Source organism: Patagioenas fasciata, chromosome 3 (genome assembly GCF_037038585.1).
Source record: "Patagioenas fasciata isolate bPatFas1 chromosome 3, bPatFas1.hap1, whole genome shotgun sequence".
NCBI classification, from domain to species: domain Eukaryota; kingdom Metazoa; phylum Chordata; class Aves; order Columbiformes; family Columbidae; genus Patagioenas; species Patagioenas fasciata.
In genome coordinates, this window is record NC_092522.1 from 37,210,268 (window position 1) to 37,232,472 (window position 22,205).

The window sequence follows — 22,205 nt, forward strand, 5'->3', positions numbered from 1 at the left end:
CAGGCAGGCATCTTCTGTTGTTTAATCAACACCCTTTCCTAGAACTACTGTTTTCTATTAATTTTCAGATACTGCAGAAGTTGGGAAGCCAGGAGGGTTAAGTGGTACATTTGTTCCCCGCCCACTTGTGTGTCCCAGAGGAGATAATTCCCTCCAAATAGTGATTATTTCCCAGGATATTTTCCATTAACTTTAAAACTTTCAGCCCTTGTTCTCCATGCCAAGGGACAAATAGAAGAAAAAAAAAGTGCACTTGCATCTGGGGAAGCATCATGTCCTCAGGCATGCTCTTTCTATTAGGTTTATTACTCAGCTGTAACTTTCCATTCAAAACTCAAAAATACCAATACGTTTTGTGAAGCTTGTGTTCACTCTGGTGGGAATGAAGAGATGATGGTGCTAGTTACCAATACCAATTGAGGAGGTAATCTTGCAGTACATTACAGCAATGCTGAGATCGTTTCTCCAAGTAGAAGCAAACCAAAGACTTGCTGTAGCTAGGGTAGAAGTCATTGCATTGATCAGCATTTACATCTGCATGAGCTACTAAAATGGTCAGCACATGAATCCCTGGGTTTAATTAAGGGAAGGAGGCAGGGGGAGGGAAGAGAGAAGAATATTCGATGTATCTAATGGTGGTACTATAGAAGTGCCCAAGATATTTATCTGTGCTTCTTCTGTACCCTGTTTCATCCTGCTCATGCTTTTTCTAATTTTGAACATCTTTCAAGCAGGGAATAGCTGGCACAATTATTTACCTTCTCCATTCTGAAACAATAATATGGAATTAATTTGGCTGTAGACTCACAAATTGTTTCAACTGGACTGTGTCTTCAGGCCTCCAGACTCATAAATATTAGCCACAATTAACTTTGTACTTGCTTCAACCTGAGAGACTCATAAAAAGATTGCTCTTTATATCTCCTCTTAATTCATGATTTATTGTGTGGCCTTCAGATAACAAGCTAAAACCAGGGTAGAGCATGTATCTTCCTATTTTGCATGTAAAAACCTTTCCCCTGTTCTTGTCTCTGGCTGATTAGAGCTATTTCTGGTTAATAAATTGAGAGATTGTGCCTGAAGAACATGATTTGTTCTGCCTGATACGGCTTAATTAGCAGATTGCCTTTCTAAAGGATCATTTAGTCTGGTTAAATTTTAATTGAAAAACAAGAAAACAAATAAGCACTTAAAAGAATGAAAAAACAAGTGTTCCTGTCTGTGACAAATGTGCATTCTCTACTCTGGTTCTTTTTGCCAGCTGGGAATTACAGAGTAAAATAACCCAGTGGCAAGAAGAAGTGCTTGTGCCTGTAGTACTGTCTTCAGTGAAAACACCCTCCACAAGTTAAACAAATTATTTTTGCTCTTCATGGGGTTGTCAGCATCAGAAGTTGTAGATTAAGAAAGCTTGATGCTTGGTCGCTGTGACAAATTTTAGCTTTCTAATATTGTTCCCACACACGTTGCCCTTGCAAAAAGGTAAATGAAACCCAGGAGAAAAAAAAAAAACTGAAGTGCCCAAACTTCTTCAAGTTTTCACTCTGTTCCTTTTGAGACTCATTCACTGAAGAACTTCCTGCATTGTTCAACATGCATCATCAGTGGTGTGTTAAAAATATTGATGGCGGAGCGGGGGAAGTGCTGTCATCGCTGCTTGGAAAAGGTGGGGAAAAACTCCTTTGCACTTAGCAGAACAGTTAAAAAGGTCTTTTCTGTAAGGTCTGGGTGAATATTTTGGCTATTAGCCTAAAAACGGTAGGGATCTGTGATTCTGTGATGGCATTATCTCTTCAGTTTTATTTTATGATGGCATTGCAGCCAAACCAAATGTTTTTGAAAAACTTTGCTCATGACATTTTTGGAAAGTCCTGGAGTCTGTATGCAGTAGTACACTAACTCATAGCAAGGATGTTCTTATTTAAATCCTCTCTATATACAGGTTATTCAAGGACTGGGTAGTGTGACTTTTTTTTTAAAAAAAAGCTAACCTGATATAACTTTAGGTGCAGATAGGAATTAATTGGTTTATCCAACAAACTATCTCTTTTGCAGGGGTATCTCTGAGCTCACTGTTGAGCCATTCCAGTTCACTTTGGGATATTTCTGAGTTCTTCCTCAAGTTCTAAAAGCAACTATATAAACCTCAAGCTTCCTCAGAACTATACTAAACAGCGAATATTTTCCAGTGTGAAAGTATGTATGTAGGGTTAAGATGTGAATGCTTTCTGGTTCCTCTTCAAGCTCAGTCATGTTCTTCAAAGGACATTCACAGGCTTTCTTTACAGCAGAATGATGCAGATATTTAGTTGCGTATCTTTCCTCTGCTAAAGACCGTTTCGGTGTTTCTCTGCATTTTGTATTATCTTGTATGCCTAACCGTGTTTAGTGCTGTGATCTTCAGGTGTTCTTGCTAGACAGCCTGTTCTGCTTTCCTGGCTAATCAGTAAATTTAAAGGAATCTGCAGCTCTAATCCATGGCTTTCTTTGTAGCGTATACTTAATTACTTTCATTAGAATCTGGTTTCAAAGTTCAGTACAAGACAACGTATTCCACTCTGTGCTTTCTCCATCTAATAAAACTAGCAAGGCTGCTTTAAAAGGGAAAAAAAAATAGTGATAGGCACATTTAAGTCTAGGAACAGGAGTTTCCCCAATAATTAAAAAAAAGCCCAGCAATAAACATTTGTGACAAAATAGCCTAATTAAGAAATCAAGACCAGGACTCCTGTCAAAAGCCATCTGGGCGTGCTGTATTCTAAATTAACAGACACAAACGATGTCTGGTTTGCTGTCCTGTTACATAACACAACTATGCAAAGTGAAAAACCAGGCATGTATTTACGTGCATTCTCTAAATATCAGGCTTAGATGTAGGGACAGCTCAGTATGAAGTGGCATGTGCTGGAGGCTCTGTTAGGTAAGAGAAGGTATGCTTAGATGGAAGTCCAAGTTGCTGACAGACCAAAGTTAAGTGCAGTGAAGGGAAAGCAATAGAGTGCCTTGATTCTGTAATTCCTTTATAGAAGCACTGTTGCATGAATAGAATGGAACATTGAAAAGTTGCCTGAGTAAATGAAGAATCAGTAAGACTAGCTAAACTTTCTCTGCAGAGGAAGGTCAATCTAGTTTACAATCTTTTGGATAAAACGTGGTATCTACAGTGGACTTGACCTATGTATGTACCTTTGTATTTTGAATGCTAAGATACCGGTAGGTTGTTTAAAGTCACTTTTAGCAAATTTCAGTAACTTATAATTGAAAGGAAAAAAAAAACAGGCAAAAAAACCCCACCCAACACTGACACAGATATGTTGAAGTGGTTAAGAAGAGTTGAGAACTTAAAGTTCTCCTTTTTCTGAGGACTGTGGAAAACTGACAAGATAACATTTTATCTGCTGTTTTAGTAGGAGTGTGAAAATACCATCTCATTCTGGATTAAATCTTGCTATTGCTGGAAAGAAAACCCTCCTCTGAAGTATGTAAACCCATATTTTGCCAGAATATTTTTTCCCAAGTGGGAGTTTTCAAAAGTTTGCCCTTTGATAGGAACTGTATTTTAAGATTAAACTGTTGATCAAAAATGCAAAATATGTTTTTACTTGCAATAACACTTAATCAACCATTTTGTAAATGCAGTGTATGACAGCAAGGGGAAAAATTCGCCCCCACCATTTGTAGTTGATCTCTGTAGGAATGTAAACGCTGGGACTAACACTTGCTTTCCAGGGTCTGATTTTTATTTTTGTTCTAGTTCAATTCATAGATAAGGGGGAAGGAATCCTGCATACCTGTAACTATCTCTCTAGCTCTTTGGGTAATGTTCATACATGCTTTTGGTTAGGTTTATTATTTATTTGTCAACACCAAGCAGGAGGGTTGTGGAATTTTTATTAGTTTAGAAGTAAAAGTTAACATTGTTCCCTCAATGACTATTTCCAATTTTTTGTCTCAGTTTCAACTTTGGCTTTGTGGTAGGTAGGTACTGGCCATAACCCCATTGTGCTATTAGAAACAAGCTATTTTCCCCTCAAATTTCACTCTTGTTAAAATAGACTATACAAGTTCTAAGGTTATTGAGAGTCTTGGAGAGCCTCACAACTCTTAGTATAAGCCAAGTTGGAAGAAATGCCATGCAGAGCAGTTGAATCAACTGTGGATTCACTCCTACATGCTTTGTTGAGCCGGAATCAGACTTATGTAGCCAACTGATGTCCTCTTTAATAAATGTGGAATTTACTAAATCCCACCGTCCTTCTCATGCAGGTGCTGCTGACTCATATCCTGCACCTCTTGCCCCAACCACCTTCCAACTCAACTTTCTGCATAGGTCAGTAAAGGACAGTAAAACTTTCACAGGTTAGCAAGACACAGGGGTGTTGCCTGTTAGACCGAGACAATGTGGTTCACTTGTCTTATTTTTCTTTCTACAAAAAAGGTCGCAAACCATTCCCCGCAGCGGTGAAGTAGGAAATCCAGGACTCAGCTGAAAGACTTCTTTCTACATCTGGCATGGTTCTTGTCCTGACAAACATGAAATTCGTATTGCGAACGCAGATAATGCTAAGGGGGAAATGAGAGGTCAGCTAGCCGAAGTCCTGCTGCTCGGCGTAGTCGTGCAGAGACTGTCAAGTGGCTGGGCAGCCCGAAAGGCTTGTTCGCCTGGCCCCGTGCAATGGTCCTGGTCATATGCCAGCACGTCTCGGTCCGCTGGGAACTCAGAGTGAGCAATCAGAGTAAGCCTGTCATTACACTGGGAATGGGAAGAGGAAAAAAAGCATGGCAGGAACCACAAGTGTATGCTTTTCTGGTGAACTGGAGCTGCTCTGAAGGGGTGGGTAGTTCCTACCATCCCTCCCTGAGAACTCTTGCCTTGAACCGGTGATGTACTAAATGTGCCAGGTGCCAAGTGGCTGCCAGACATATGCGTGTCCTACTAAGGTGCTGCTGTTTTGTATTCCTGGCTGTGGGTTTTTTTGCATTCTAGTTCTCGAAGTGATTTTTTTTCTCTCGAAGAAGTAGTGAGCTTTAATTTCTCTGTGGACAGACATGTGGATAGCAGCCCGCATGAAGATGACATTGGAATAGATGCTTTTTCCGCTACCTTCATGAAATCGTTTAGCCTTATGTGTATTCTCTCATCTCTCTGCAGCTCTGCCACGTTGTGTCTCTGGTTACCGAAGTGAGCATCGTGGCACAGCAACATTTTCTTAACATTAGTGCAGCTCTCTTCGGAAGTAAAGGCTGGGAAGAGAGGTGAACTATTTTAGTTTCAAGAATATATAGGTTAATATGGAGGTTTGGGAGAACTGAAACAGAAAACTTAAATAAATCAGTACATGTATACAGCTCATATCTAGACATAAAAAGTAATCGTGGGGGAAGGTTTGTTACTCATTGGTAGAAACATCAGTTGCATAGTTGGCTTCTCCTTGCCTTTTGTTACCCAAGCCCCAAGCTGCCAAGACACTCTAGTAAGGAAAATATTTTCTCTGGTGGGCAGTATCCTTCATTCAGTCAGGACACATTGTAGGGCTGGGGAGAAGGCAGTTGGCTTTAAATCTCTTTTTTCTTTTTTTTTTTACTTCCTACTATAACTCAAAACAATAGATAATAGCATTTATTATTATATTAAATATATATTTGCTGTTTAACAACTAGACACACAAACTTACTCAATAGATTAGTGCTGACAGCTGTCAGTCAGGGTTAATATATTCCCAGTTTGACCATGAATCTGCTACTTTTGATCTAGCCGTAAAGTACTTACAGACTCAGACTGTGAAGTGGCTTCTGCTGCTTTTCATATGCTTTTCAGATGTCAAAGTGCAGTATGCCAACAGGGCAGGAAATTTCTGGCCATGGCCACTGTGTTGCCTGTCTGCATGGTAAGTATGAGAATGTTACTCTGTCCATCTAGCTGCAACCACCCACAGGCTTTTTTTCCTTCAAAAGGGATACTGACTGAGAGGGCTTCTTTGCTCTTTATTTACATATCCTGAGACAATATTGTCTAGGTGAACAGAACCTTGTAATGTATATCTGACCTGGAAGTCTTAATGTGTGACTCAATTTTTTTTTTTATTGGCGAGATAAACATTGACAATTAAATATGTTTTGATTATATTTAAATATGTGATTATGATAAACAGCTGACTGCTACTGTAACTTTATAGCTTGAGCCAGAAAACCTAGGTAACTGTAAAAACCATGAGGGACAAATAGAAGAGTGTACAGTTTACATGGCATGGATTTTTTTAAAATTTCTTTTTAAAGTAACTTAGGAATTACTTTTAAGCCTTTTATTTATTTCAAAAGCCATGAAAAATGTCCATACAGTTTCTTGTACCACTTCACTTATTTGTTTTGCTTTGCTGCTGCTGGACTTGGTTAAAATGAAAATCTGCTTAAAGATGAACAGCAGTTTAGAGTTTCATCTCATATTATACATTAAACTTTATTGCTCTGAACAATTTGATTATGATTGACTAAATTGTCAGTATTGCATGTACCCATGACTAGATAACTACTGCAGACCTTTCTAGTTTCTTCAAATTGTATAAAAGATTTGGATGTCAACATGAGCAGAGATTGCTGTTGAAGCTTGATTCCTTGTAGGAAAGTCTCTAAAGTTTTTGATAGATTTGTAATTCTCAGTGTTTTTTCTATGCATTAAATCTTTACGTCCTCGATAAAAGGGCTTGAGAAAGAAGCAAAATTATGCCATTTTCCTTCAGAGTCAGAGGTGGGGACAAAGCCCTGAAAGGATGCATCAGTTATTGCTTTAATGGACTCTGCTTTGGGATTCAGCAGCCAGCTGTGATTGTCCTTTATGTACATGGTAATACTCGTGAGAGTAGAATGAAAGCCACTGGTTCTGATTTCAGGCATAATAGTTCAATTACATCTCTCTCTTATGGAGCAACGTTTAGCTTTTGTGAAAGAGAATTGTTCATACCACTGGGAGAAGCTTAAAACTACCATCAGACTTACGTGTCACGTCTCCAGGGAATGCTTTGAATAACGTGGGAGGGTTCATCCTCCTCAAAAGAGACCTGGCGCTGACCGGTATCTGGCTGCTATTCTTGTATGTAACAGGGTGCCTATGGAGCAAGATCTGTTGTTCTGATTTATATGACCTGGTTTTTGTCTCATGTCTTGAGTTTGGTCTATCTGGCCATAGGTAGCTCAGAAGTCCTTTTTCTTTCCTGTTGCTCATTGTTATCAGACCAAGCTAATCCTTATTAAAGTGTCTAGGATTTCATTCGAAATACAAAATTATTCCTACCTGATATGCACAACCTGTATTGCAACTGTCTTTGAGGCCTTAGCTCTTAGGATAAAGTCACTGTGTGTGGTTCCCCATACCAGTACATACTGGTGCGCACCCAACTGGAAAGCAACTTTGCAGAAAAGAACCTGTGGTTCTGGTGGACATCAAGTTGAATAAGACCCAACAACGTGCCCTTGCAGCAAAGGTGGCTAAAGACATCCTAGATTGCATTAGGCAAAGCATTGCCAGGAGGTTGAGGGAGGTGATCCTTCCCCTCTACTCTGTACTGGTGAGACCACACCTGTGGTATAATACAGAAGAGACATAGGGTGTGCTGGAGAGAGTCCAGCATTGAGTCCCTAAGATGATCAAGGGACTGAAGTTGCTCCAGTCCTCCTATGTGGAAAGGCTGAGAGAGCTGGGACTGTTCAGCCTGAAGAAGAAAAGGCTCAGGGGGATCTTATCAATGTATATAAATACCTGAAGGGAGGGTGGAAAATAATATTTTCTTATTTTTTGTCAAAATAAAACAAAGCCTTGTGTACTTTTCCATGCTTACAGAGGCAGAACGTGGTAGTTTTGTCCCATTTTTCCCTCTTCTGAAGGCCAAGAATCCAAAGTAAAATGGCATATACCACATACTTAGTTATGATAAAGCTCACTTGGAGGTGCTGTCCAATGTGCCTTGTTCTCTTTGCTTTGGACCCTTGCATTACTTCTACAGGGAATAAATGTAAGTCTGTTGTGAACTGTTTTACCTGGCAGTGGTATTGATCAAATTTCAAACTTAGACATCCCTCCTGCTAATAAAAAGTCAAGGGTGACTAAGATCGGTCTGCTGACTACTGCAAGCTTTAAAGCCACCATAGAGACTCATCCTAGCAAACCTTGACAGGCCAGTTTGGGAAAACCTTGTTTGTTCTGGTCTTACTCCCAGCAGAAAATGGAGAAGTAGAATAAATAGAGGTAGGAACATATCTGTAACACCTATGTGGGTCAAGGCTGCTTCTTGCTATTTCCAAATTGGTTTTGAGAACTTTCCAGCCCTACTGTTCCTTATGTAGGGAAACACAAGTGGCATGTGCCCAAAGCATCTGAGAGAAACTCCTCTCTTTTGCCCAAGATAGAGAAGATTTAACAACTAGCTCTTGGATATCTGGTAAATCTTGAGTGAACCTGCTTGTCATAAGGATAATAAAAATGTCACCAAGCCCAGGAAACACAAGGCTGTACTACAGCTGTGCTGGGATGTGTCTGTAGGGAAGCACCTGCAAATGGAGCTAATTGTCTCTTTGATGATGTTCAAATGGCATTCCCTTTCTACCTGTGTTAATGTAATCAGAAAATGTATTAGTTTTACCTGTGTCTTAAATCTCCTTCTGCAATTGCAAATCTGTTTACTTTCAGCAATAGCTCCAGGGACTTTAGATCTTCTTTTCCTTTTTTTCTTTGCTAAAGTGCAGAATTGGAGTGATAAGGAATGAGGGAGAAGAAGGGGTTTGATTCCTGTCAAGCAGGAGTCATTTGACTGAAAAGAAAGTCCTGCCTTTATCAGTAAAAACTGTCATGAGATTGGGTCTAAGGCAATGTGTAAATTAATAGTTAGCTAACCATTTTCAGCCTTTGAATTTGGTCATACTTGGAAAGGTATTTTCTAAATGACATCTTTCAAGATATTAGTAACATTTGCACCATTTACCCTCTTATTCCTTTCCCTCCTTGCCTCCTATTTTCCCATCCAAAGACTTTTTGGAGCAAATTTTCTGTAGATTAAGAAATTCAGCACAGGCAACGTGGGACATTCTGTATCCTAGCATATGAAAGGCATCTCTGACATTGCCTTACAGATTTACCAAGAAAAAAATTGCAGTTCGGTTGTATAGTGTCCCCTCACAGTGTTTTGTTGAAGCCAAAATATTTGATTATTTCAATATGGGCAAAAGTTACGCTCCTTGGAAAGCAGCTACCATCTATTTCCCACTGCACCAAAGCTATCTAAACATGTTTTGTGACCATCTTTGTTCGTGCAGCTGGGATGCATAGCGTGCATTCAGGCTTATTGCAGGCGTAAAGTAACTTAAAAGACTAGACTGTAGATAGGAGGTCATTATGTGCTAATAACAGCTGTGTGCAAATAGGGACAGGAAGAGGGTGGCAGCTTTGGCTGGAGAGTATCTCTGATTCTCTATGTAACTGGGAGAGCTGGCCATCTCTCCCCCAAAATGTGAACTGCCTGGGTGTGAAAGGCAGCAGTGTGCTCCTCAGTCCAGCAGCTCCTTCCCTGTGGCTGTGGGCTCCCTTCACACCTCCAGACCTGAAGTGCTGGCAAATCTGAACATAACTGTATGTACTGGGAAACTGAGCTCATTAGCTCAGTCTGAAGGTGGAGTAATGCAATGAGATAATGGCCCAGTGACAATGGAAACAGATACCTCAGTGTGTCTCTTATGAGATCAGTTGCCCTGTGAGGAAATAACAATAATAATAAAAAAAAAAATCCAAGTTCACTTACAGCATGAAAAATGACCAGAGAACTGGTGTTTGATGTAACATGTAGTGCAGTGTTGCTGGGCAGTGGAAGAAGTCAAGGCATCTTTTCAGGGATAATAGATCATAGAGTGTGTCTGCTGGGTGCTTTGGTTGTCCTTTGGGACTTTCAGGAAGTTCATCTGCAGACCATAGCAGAAATGGGTGATGTTGCTTTGATTCGTCTCTACTCAGAAGAACTCTTGTGATGCATAGTAGCTGCTTCGTATATTGTTTCTGGAAGGTGATGGCATTGTGTGTTTACTTGCCTGCTTTTGACCTGCCTATTTTAGAGCTACTTCTCATTTCAAGGCTACTTTCTTCTGACAAAAGACTGCTGTGGTGAGAACTCTCTATGCTTTTCTATCCAGAGCCTGTAGGGTGTGGAAAGACGCTGCATGCAATTTTGCACACACATTGAGTTTACCAGGAGAAAAATCTAGTTCTGTGCCTTCATTCACTTTCAATGCTTCTCCTTTTATCTTCTGTAATAGCTTGTATGTTGAAAGTGCATTTTTAATTAAATTGTTTGCATCTTGTATATGCACAATACATTCACTTTGAGGGCATTTTTATTACAGGAGGGTGGTGATATGTAATAAGTCTCAAGAATAATTAAGACTTGTGTGAACTTGTGTGTATGTTTTCAGTAATGATTGAACTTTGTGTTGAGTCTGCTGGGTCCAAGATCAGATCTTAATCAAGTAGGAAGGAAGGAAGGGATGAGGAGGGAAGGAAGAGTTGGTTGGAGGTACCTCTATAAGTTCTTACAACTTTAAGATGAACCTCACCTGTCATGTTTATTATTTAAAAAAAAAAAAAAAAAAACTCCAATTTTAGGCATTTAGCTCAAGATAGTTTTTGTTTTCAACAGTTACTGAAGGTTTACACTGAAGGGAAAAAAAACAGAGTAACCTGGGAAGGCTTTAACTGTAGCATGGAGGAGTGACAGACCAAAGATTTAAATAACTAGCAATTTCTAGGATATGATAAATCACTTTTCTCTTGTACTTTGGGGAGGTAGAAATATGTGTCAGAATCAGGAAGACGCATGCTTTTGATCTGAAACTGTGACTTTCTGCACTAAATAGTAATTAGTTTTTTTTATCGGATGCATTTTCTACCATCTAGTTTTGGAAAGGCAGGGCAGACGGGGTCTTTCAAGTCCTGTCATATAGAAGGTGTAGATGGTTAATAATTCTTGAGCGCCTGAATCCCTGACCAGATGTTAAAAAATTGACTTGCTGAATCTGTGGAAATGCCAATAACTACTCTTGCTTCCCTAAAACATTGCAAACAAGTGCTTTGCATTCATCTACTTTGCACAGTAGATTCAAAGATGGGTCAAGAAAGGGGCCTGGTTCAAGGACAATTATTAGAGTCTTACTGCATGAGATACTTTGGAAAAGTGTTAATTTGCCCTTGAAAAGTACAGTTTTACATTATCTTGTCAATAGTTTGACTTTGCTAGGGACAGCAGGTGAATTAACATTAATCACACTTGCTTTGCCAAGAGTTCTATGACGTCGTGCTCAAGCCCAAGTCAAGATGAGGCATGTAACCATGTTTTGAAATGGATAGTAGTTCTTAGGATGTGCCTAGTATTAAACAAAATTCAAGAACTGCACTGGAGGTTAAATATTAGTTCAGTCTGGAGGAGTGTATTTGGTCTCTGGAAGAGATCCATTTGGGTTAAACTGGTAAATCAAGTAAAAGCTTATCTAATTAAACCCCCTTATTTAAATGTTAGAGCACCTGCACTACTTTTTCCTAGGTGAAATAAGTTTTTAATATTGCATAAAATTGTTAAGTGAATATACTAGGCTAGCCTTCACAAAAACTTGAGTGACTATTTTGAAATTATGAACAAATGGGGAAAACCTGAGAGGGACAGACACATTTTCAGGCTGACAGGATTTTCCAAGAATGACTCTAAACTCTTTTCTTGCAGGTTGTGTCGAATGCTGCTGGACAGGGGGTTGCCATCACTGGGAACAATACTTTCAACAACTGGAATTGGCCTAACGCTGTGATCTTTGCTGCTACTGTGATCACTACAATCGGTAGATATCTATTATGTCAGCTTTACTAACTGCAGTTTTCTTTATGGTCTAGTGTGTTTATACTCTTCTGTTTATGTCGTTCATGTGTCAAACTAGCCACTGAATAAAGTCGCCATGGCTGGACTTGCCTAGAGTGCGTGTTCACTTGCAGGATCATACAGGGAAAAAAAAAAATTGGCACTCTTTTCGTGGGTATACAGAAGAGAAATGTGTTCCTTTCCAATAAGTAACTGATTCAAGGTGCTGTTGGGGATGACTGGAGTCATTCCAGTTCTATTAATTCATGCACTTAAGTTTCCAAATCATAAAATCCCAAAACAAAATCACTATAAAACATTCCATTAAACTAATACTTAAAAGCAGGAGCATGTGAGGTTTTTCTATAGCTGTCCTGTTACACTTGTGCATCTTCTTAAGCTACTGAATTATCAGTGTTCTTGTCTGGCAGAACAATCTAGATTTTTTTTATCTATCTCTTAAGGAAGAAAAAGTATAACAAATGTCTTCTGAATCTCACTACTGATTTGTGCTTATAAAACCCTCTGCATTGAAAGACTTCTTCCTCATTTGATATACAAATTTTCAGAGCTCAATATTATCTGCCTTCTGCTCTTACAGAAAAATAGTTGCTACGTAATGTTACTGTACCCTTGCTGCACCTACAGTGCAAAAAAACAGGAAAGCAAAACAACCAGAGAGGGCTGGAGGCATACAGAAATGGAAGTCTTACTGTTGAACCATATGCAGTACTGTGGTTTTCTTTATTATTTGAAACTCGCAATACACAGCTTTTAAGTTATGACAAAAAGTTGAAGGAGGAAGTCAGGAACACACCTAAATAAGAAGGCTCTGGCAGAGGTTCAGAAAATAGGCTACTGGTTTTAGAGCCTGAGTTCGTAATGCCCTGTTGGGCTCTGTGACCAGCAAAAAACTAAACTGAGTTGAAACACCTTGCTATGTCACAACCGAAATGTGTATAGTGGATCTTTTACATGGAAGCTAGCTTCAGGGTGAATTTTGAGCTTTTATTCTATAGAAGTGGTTCAATCAAATTTTTAGCAGTGCTACTTAAGGTTGGGGAATCATACTAGAAGCTTTGAGATGAGCTTTATTTCATATTTCTCTCATCCTGTCAAGATGCAGTAAATCTAGGAAACACTTAAAATGCAGTAATCCCCTCAGCCTGCAATAATGGAACATACGTTTGCTAGAGCAGAACTGGAAGGCGTCCAGATTCAGAAGATAAGCAGCTGGAGTAAAGCTCTTATAACTGGTGAAGTAAACAGCATCTGATACAGCAGAAGCCCACGCAATGTTGTTTTGTGCATAGGTAGAATTGCCTTGAATTCTCTGCAACAAGAACACGCTGTGCACTGTACTTACCTCTTCTTTTAGGTTATGGAAATGTTTCTCCAAAGACACCCTCTGGGCGTCTCTTCTGCATATTTTATGGGCTCTTTGGAGTTCCTCTCTGCTTGACGTGGATCAGTGCTCTGGGGAAGTTCTTTGGAGGACGTGCCAAGAGGCTGGGCCAGTTTCTGACGAAAAGAGGAGTAAGCCTGGTAAGGCCCTCTCTTGTTTACCCTCATGCTATGTATTTTTGATGCATGAATTAAGCTTACAATTCTTAACTTACCTGCTAATCGTGGTAGTAAATGAATACTTGCACAAATATGAATTTTCCGAAATGTTGTTGCATAGAAATAACTGAAAAGAGGGACTGAGTCTGATACATAAGTTCTGCAAGAAGTTTTAGCAAAATGAGATCTTGTAGAAACCTTTGCTATTAAATATAGATCTTGTAGTTTCTATAGAGAATTTATCTCCTTACATTAGAAACCTGTAGGACAAATGTAGGTGAGGCTCCATTTCACAGACATTCCATGCACGCTCCTCTGGCACAGAAGTAAGCTGTCCTGCTTTGTTCCCACCTTCTGTGCTAGCACAAGTAGTTCCTGCTGTGCAGTGAACCAACTGGAAAATGTTTTGTTCTGAGTTACTGCCTTGTGGGGGTTTTTTTTTTTGTTTGTTTGTGGTCACTTGTGTTCTTTTTTTTGGTGTTCCCTTCTCCCCCCCAACCTGAATAGGTTCTATCTTAGTTCTGACTCTCTACAGAGATGGGAGGCAATGCAGGGCCATGCTGCCTGCAGGACAGTAGGACTGGTTTAGGTCTTGGTTTCAGAAACAGAGCAAGAACTTTCTCAGTTCAGCACCTGAGAAGAAAGTACAGAAAATTATTGTGAAATGTGTGTGCAACTTTGTGCAGAGGTTGCATGAGTGGCAAAGGGTAGGAGGCATAAATAAGGGAGAAGCATCTTAAACACTTCTGATCCTCTATACTCAAATTAATAAAAGGAAATCAGAGGAACTGACTGCTTTTTAGACTGGAGTGCTATGTCTGTATCCCATGCCTATTTATAAAACATCAGGAGCTCCTTGAACTTTTCAAGAGTGTGAAAGAAAAATATGAGGAAATAAACCCATTTGAGCAAGTAGTTGTAAGAATAGTGAGTTCTGCACAGAGGAAAAAAAATAGTTGTGTGTTTACTTTAGTCCGTGACTTTTAGTTATGGTAGATAAACTGTTAGCACTAAACTCTGAAATGTCTGCTATTATCAGATAATGCTTCATGCAATGGATGGAAAAAAGAAAATTTGGAGTTCTTTCCCTGATTATTTTTTCTTCTTCTTTCTTTACAGAGGAAAGCACAAATCACATGCACAGCTATTTTCATTGTTTGGGGTGTCTTGGTTCATCTGGTTATTCCTCCCTTTGTCTTTATGGTGACTGAAGGATGGGATTACATTGAAGGCCTCTATTTCTCATTCATCACTATCACCACCATAGGATTTGGAGATTTTGTTGCTGGTCAGTAATTGTATTTTGTGCATTATTTCTCTGCACGCATAATGTGGTGATTCTGTTTTCAAACTCTCATTTGAAAAGGTGCTTTCTAAGCTTTTTCCAAAACATTTTGCTAAACAGAAGATTCAATTAAAGCTGGTACTGATCCAGTGGACTAGATAAGGCTCTTCAGTCGTGGTTTAGATACCTAAAGCCTTTATTTGGCTAAGTCTGGAGCCAAGATCAGGTCCCTATTTTAGGTAAGGTGTTATCCTGTCCACCAGGATAGTTAAGCACCTTTGAGTGGGATCTGGTATACTTAAAAGGACGCATAAATATTGGGCAGGGCTCTTTGTGCAGCTGTCTAGAACTAGTCGACAGGAAATGCTGAACATGCTGGTGTCTCCTTCCTGAATCTTGTTCTCTAAATTCCCCTGCCTTATTCTCTAATATCCAATGCCTTGTTCAGGGCTTTAGAGATGGTCCTTTTAAGTGGAATTACGAATCCGTTTCTCAAGAAAGGTGCCTATATCCATGTCTCAGTGGCAGGGAGAAGGCTTGTAATTTTCAAACAGGAAGATGTTCACTTTTATAGCTTATAAGGAGAAGGTAAATATGCTGTCATCTTATGTTGTAGTCCAGTGGTCAGAATACACTCAGCCAATATGTAGAAGACGTGGAATCAACTTTTTCTTTTAGAAGAGTTTCAGGTCCCCACTTACCACCTCTCAGAGCACTGTTCAAACAACTGGGCTCTGTTAGTGTGGAAGGGAGTAGTTCTCAGTGTCATAACTTCAAAGGTTTATCAGCTGTAAGAACTCTTTGAGTAATATTCTTCTTTTTAATTCTTTGTAGGTGTAAATCCAGATGCAAACTATCATGCCCTTTACAGATATTTTGTGGAGTTATGGATCTATCTGGGACTAGCTTGGCTTTCACTCTTTGTTAACTGGAAAGTCAGTATGTTCGTGGAAGTCCACAAAGCAATCAAGAAACGGAGGAAAAAAAGAAAAGAATCATTTGACAACCATCCTCGGTCTAAAAAGCCCCTTCAAATGGGTACCTCAAAGGATGTCAACATTTTCAGCTTCCTTTCGAAGAAGGAAGAGACCTACAATGATCTTATTAAGCAAATTGGGAAGAAGGCCCTAAAGACAAGCAATGACAAAATTATTAAAGTAGAAAATGGCAAACAAAATATGCAGAATGCCAGTATAGATGTCCAGGTGACTTTCACAAAGACAGAGTCATTTGAGTATGATGAGGCTTCCCTGGACATACAAAATGGTCACGTACTGAGACCCCTGCATGATAAATCTATTGGAGACAGCCCTCTAGAGGGAACCTTGTTTGTAAACCAGCTAGACAGGATTAGTGAAGAAGAAGGTGAAGTGTGGGATTCCAGAGACTATCGACCCTTAATATTTGAGAATGCTAATATAACATTTGTAAATGAAGATGATGATGAAGAGGAAGACATTTCAGATGATGAGGAAACGTCAAAATCCTCCATGGATGATAATCTTGCAGAGGAATCTGAAACTGCAAAAAAACTGGTAAAATTCCCATCCTCTGATGAATCTACCTTTACCAATAACGAGCTAGAACTTTCTGTGCCTTATGAACAACTGATGAATGAGTATAATACAGTAAACAATGTGAAGGTTGCAACGTGAAGCACATTTGACAATGGTTTTCTGAAAGTGTTCACTGCATATTGAACAAATTAACAGAGCAAGGAGAAAAGCATGTCTTTGCAGCTTCTCCTGTCTCTTTGAAAACAAAAGCAAGTCCCAAACTAGTAAACTCCAGTGTCCTTTTCCCATCCTAGGTGGGTTTCTGAGCCCATCAGCTCTGCTTATCTGAAAAACTTGTAAAATAACAGTTGAATTTGGAGTCCTCCTTCTTGGGATTTTATGGTTCTTGAACAAAGTGGAAAAGACTAGTTAATACACTGGACCTGTTCTACATTTATGCATTTCATTGAGGAATTAGTTTGGGAGTGTTAACTATACTGTTCCAAAGAGACTGTTTCGGGTATCAAATGTGTTCTTTTATTCCAGTAGCCTTTCACCTCTGAAAACCTGGATTTGAATCCTGCTTTGATCACAAATGAAAGCAAGGGGTTTGCTTTTTTTTTTTCTTTTTTTTTTTGCGTTGCCCCTTGTTAAGTTTTTACCACAAAAAAAAAAAAAAAAAACAACCAAAGTGGTGCAACCACTTGTTGTACTTAATGAGAAACTTTAGGTGGAATACCAGGACACGTAGATCTGAGCTGAGGTGCGCTGGCAGACTGAGGAGGAAGCTTCTGAAACATCTGTCTAGAATATGTCAGTGCTTGTCAAATTATAGTGAATTATAATTTCATAAATAAAATATTCAAATTAAAAATTCCAAAGGAATGGATCAAGAAGGAGTCTTCTAATAAGGAAGAATCATCTGGGATGAAGCTTGCCAATTGGGCTGCTAAACTGCACATCAGCCCCAGAACTGTTAAACTGACTGAAGACCTGTTGAACAAAGCATGTGTGAGCACAAGCAGGATGGAATGAACTTTTTAAATGTTGAAAGTGTCCTGCCACTGTCCCATTTCCTAGAGGAGATACTTGAATGAACCTTATACAGTATCTATGTACAGGTGAAGTTTTATTGACATAGTTCTTTTGAGGAAAAAAATCACCTTGGGAGGCACAGATATTCTCCAAATGCCCTGATGCCTGTCAGAAGGGACCTGTCGCACTGCTGATCTGTGCGGTGCGTTAGTCAGTATTGTTGTGTGATGTCCCTCCCTGTCTTGGTACTTCCGACTAGACTTGAATGAGAGATCATTTTTGAAACAGTTGATTACACTTTGCTTTTTAAAGTTTGACCTATGTGCATATATAATGGTTATTCTATCCCACTTTCAGGAAGGCTGGGCAATGTCAAATCTTCGGCGAAATGAGATGTGATTAGGTCACTCAAGGCCGTAAGGCACTGTTAAAAAAGAACTTTGGCTCTAAGCTCCTGCAAGTATTATCTTTTGCCTTGGAGATGGGCTTGTCATTGAGAAGGAAGTATGTCTCTTCGTTACATTTATGCCCAAATTGTTTTGGCTACAAAGAAAATTATATCATGGAGTTTTTTTCTTTCCTTTTCCATATCTATGCTTTAACCCTGACAACTCTTTCAAATGAGGCTCTTGATTACAAGTTGGCAGAAGGTACTGACTTTGGTTGTATCCAGCATAGTTGGAACAGAAAGTAGCCAAGATTTTTGAACCTTAACATGTCAAACTCTGTTCTGTTTAGTTTTACAGTAATTTAAGTCATTCCAGTATGTCCAAAAGTTTCCAAAGTTCAGTGAACAGTTAAAAGTTGTCTCAGTCTTGTTTTCAGTATAGTGCTGGCAGACTCACTAACTCTTTAAGAAGAACTTATGGAATCTTGCGAAGCTAACTATTAATTACTAACTGTTTGTAATAACTGCAAATACGGGCTGCAGGTTCAGTTGCCGGCCTCTTCCACAGAAGAAGAAGAGCATCCAGGAAACTGGCACTGTGGCTGGGTAGCCTGTTGATGGGAAGTTTTGAAGTCATCTACTATGAAACAAGGAACTGTCTTGACTAGTCTTTTTTTCAGAGTTTTCCACGTGTATGACATCTTTTCAAACAAACTGAACACAAGGCCAGGGCCAACTCTTATACTGGCAAAAATGTGTAATCTACATAATTGGATTTGGTAGTTAATCCATATTTTATGATAATATCACTGAAGAGACATTCTAATTTGAAATAGAATTTTATTACTGCTATTTGGAACAGGGGTGTCTGGATGAATTTTACTTATATCTGACAGGAAAGAGGCAGAGGCCTTATTGATAAGATTCTAATTTACTTCTAATAAACACCCCCACCCTCATCATTTTAAAATGACTCCAAACTCTTCAAGTATTTAATGTATTTGAGGCATTGTGGTTCACAAGTATGCATTTTAACTGTAAGAAATGATAGGTAAGACTACATGCATGATTCACAGAATGTTTGTGTAGCAAGTCTAGCCTTCTGTTGTTTAAAAAAAGTTCACATTAACTTAAAAGAAAATGAGAAAGCACTCCATATAGCTTTTGTTGTCCTTCAACTTGTCTTCCATTATTGATGCAAAGATCACAGTTTTAGTGACAGATAGAAAGCTACAGGACAGTGAGAAGAGGTTTGCTGAAAGTACATGAAATAGAAAAGCATAGTCCAAACTTCATTAAAAAAAAAAAATCTCTTTAATACAGAAATAATACAACCCAGACACTTGGCTGGGCTGCTTTGATTGGAAGGGGATGTTGCACACTGGAACCCAGACTCCATTCTCTGTAGCAAAGTGTACTTGTATGCCAGAGCTGAGAATGGATGGGATCTGGTTCGTATTATCAAGTTAGATGTGTCCCTCTGGCCTTTTCCAGTGTAGTCAGCATGGACTCTATGTATGCATAATAAGTTTCATGGGATTTAAAGTAATAGTTTAAGTTTATTAAAACAAAGTACAATATTACCACTTTTTTGGGGGGAAGCATGATCACACCTCACAAAACTCTTCTCAAGACATCCCACCATGTGCCTTAATGTAATCCTAACACTGGGAAAAAATTCCTCTTTACACAGGGGCCAACACATATTTGTCTCGCTAAGCCCTACTTGTTCTCAGTGTTTTGGAGGGGTTTAGTTGGCGCAGAGCTTTCATACTGGCTCTCTCCAAAAAGCTGTACCATTTCCCAGGGTTTGAAAAATTATGGTGCCATCTCAGAACTGCCGAAGTGCTAAGCAAGACAGCTTTTTGCTTGCCTGTCTTCCATGTCTTGAGAAAAGAAGTTGCCTTGAGGGATTTAAATTAATGCTTTGTCTGTCTTCAGATTTACCTGTAGTGAGTTAGAGGGGTGTCCAGGCTGGATTTTGAGCTAATCAGCCCCAAAAGTGCCTCTGAGTGAATTCGCCAGTGCTACTTGGTAGGGTTTGTAGTTATTTCTATTATCTGGTTAATCTGGAAACATTTTCTTGGCTAACCAATAATGTTAACAGCTCTCTTACTGCTATGGAATTGGTTTTATAGGTGAGACAGATCTCTTCCTAGAAAGAGAGGAAAGGGGATTTTTAAAAAGAAGAAGAAGAGCTTAAAAGCACATATAAGGAAGGGACGGAATAGTAGAAACTCTTCTTTATAGCTATTGCCTACAAGTAGATTGTATTTCCAGTCACATGTGAAGCATGGGTCCATTTTCACAATATAGATTTGCTAATTTTGCCAAGAAGAGCCAGTACTTTAAATTCTTTTTAAAATGAAAAAATCCTGAAATGTGACAACAAAAGTCTGTTCCTACAAAAATCCTTTTAAGTGCTATGAACGATGTGACCCCATCCTTCACGCCATCATTGTGACACTTCTTGGTTTTGTCTTATATGCTATTGAAGCCTATTTTTACCAGAAGGGCATCATTTTCAGATACATATCTTACAGCAGGCAGTCTAACACATCTGATACACTGGTATGAAATCACTGAGGAAATACAAAAAGTGTTAAATTTTTCTGAATTAATGGTTTGTGAATCTGTTGCTGGCAATGGATGTCACAAAACATGCAGAAATAAAACCATAGACTGATAACAGATCCATGGTGAAACAGTTGTATATGTTGAGATTTTTTTTTTCCTCTCCAGTTGATCTGGGAGATCATGTACAGAGACAGACAAACATCACTGATGAGGAGAGCAAAAAGCAATATACAAGTCTGTTGACTTAAATAGAAAAAACACAAGAACTCTGTTGTAGACTTGTAACTTTTGTGCCTCGTGGGATTTATTCCATTTGTGATGGATTTACCTTTAAAAAATGAGCTTGTCTTTCATATGGCTTTTGAAGTTTGTACAGTTCTGAGTCCTACCACTCCATAATATGCCTGTCTGTCTGTTCTTCATTGCTAATTGTCACTGGAATCACACTGTATGTAAATATTTGCTAAGTCTTTGTAAAATGTAATTTATTTTAATATTTTGCAATAAAAATTTTACAATTTATCTTCTCTATCATGAGGAGAATGGCAATCAAGAAAATAGATTTATTTAAACAACTCACTACACTGGTAGTGCACCTCTCAGCTGAGACTGGTCCTGGTCTTCAGAGCTCGAAGGTAAGGAGCTGATAAAGCAAGTTGTCTTATGCAAGCAGGTGCCTGCACTTCTGGAGGGTATTGATGGCTTCAGTTCAGCAGCATTTGTTCTTCAGTTAGATACAGCATAGAAAAGTAGGATTCAATGAGGATTTTGGACAGCTGTTGAAAGATAAACACCGTTTATTCGAGGGGATGTTTTTTTTCAGGGGGCTGTTTTTAAAGATGCACTGAGACAGAAAGTGTTAGAATTTACCAGTACTACAATAAAATGGGTTAGAACTACTATCTGAATCTTTTGTCAGAGACATTAAAATACTGAGTAGCTGTTTATGAATTTTGACAATATTTCTAGCAGCAGTGCTCACCATTTTGCAGGCTAGAAGTATTTGCAGTCCTTCAGCAGTTTCCTTAGAACACCTTGGAAAATAGGTAACTACCTCCCATTGAATGGGTAGCAAAATGTGACTTGGTGATACCCATGACAGAGGTGGAGACATCTGCAGAAAAGGGTCAAGCTCAGCCTGAGAGTGAAGAGACTGAACCTGAGCTTTTGGGCAACTGAGTGAAATTGCTGAGGCGTGAGCTGGGAAATGCAGAGGCACAGGAGGGAAGGGTGGATGTTATCATGATTTGAGTAAGGGCAGCTGATCTTCAGTCCCACAACAGAGAAATAGTGGAAGGAGGAAGAGGTGCCTGATGCCAAAAACCACCGAAGTGGGAGGTGGGGTCCCCTTGTGAGCTGAGGGCAGCGCAGAACGTCAGTCTGGTGAGCACCTGATAACATTTCTATCAGCTCTCAGCAGGTTGAAGCACACAGACTATTGTTCACCTTCTGCCCTCGGTATTTAGTAGAGTGTTAGTAATTTACAGGGTGTAGGGTAGCAAGGAGTAGGAAAACAGGATAAACCTGTATCTGTTAAGCTCCTGTTCTTATGGTCTGTGCTTGGCTGTGGGTTCCTCCGAACACAATAGCTTAACAGATAAAATCGCAGACCAGCTGACACTTTAAAAAAACCTGAAATCTTTTAACTGAATGCTTATCATAGGTATTTACAATGTGTGGTGCAACATGATACCAGCAACCTGCAGTTCATGGAGATGGAGAATTCAGTCCTTTAATCCTGGGAGATGAAGATGGTGACATAGCAGGAGGTAGACAGCTGCTTTTCAGGGCTGTTTTATGCAGGAAAATGCTACTTCATTCCATTCAGGGCAATTTCCTGTAGCTGGGGTTACGTCTTGAAGAACCCATAAAAATCTCTCTTTCCACTTTTATGCAAGGACCTGCTGGGAGGTGAGGGAGGTCTGTCCTGTAGTTTGAGCAAGAAAGGCTTTTCTTTTTGATTTCATGACTTGTACCTTGTG

At 39.3% G+C, this 22,205-nt stretch overlaps 1 protein-coding gene across 1 annotated transcript in view; it reads left to right on the plus strand.

Moving 5' to 3' along the window:
- The window catches only part of KCNK5 (potassium two pore domain channel subfamily K member 5), a 38,433-nt gene extending 17,688 nt beyond the window's left edge, over positions 1–20,745 (plus strand). Inside the window, exons 2-5 of the mRNA XM_065834922.2 lie at positions 11,751–11,862; positions 13,258–13,424; positions 14,562–14,730; positions 15,562–20,745. Of these exons, the coding sequence (XP_065690994.1) occupies positions 11,751–11,862; positions 13,258–13,424; positions 14,562–14,730; positions 15,562–16,382 (1,269 nt within the window). The 3' untranslated portion in view covers positions 16,383–20,745. The remainder of the gene's footprint in view (positions 1–11,750; positions 11,863–13,257; positions 13,425–14,561; positions 14,731–15,561) is intronic.
- The last annotated feature ends 1,460 nt before the right edge of the window (positions 20,746–22,205 follow it).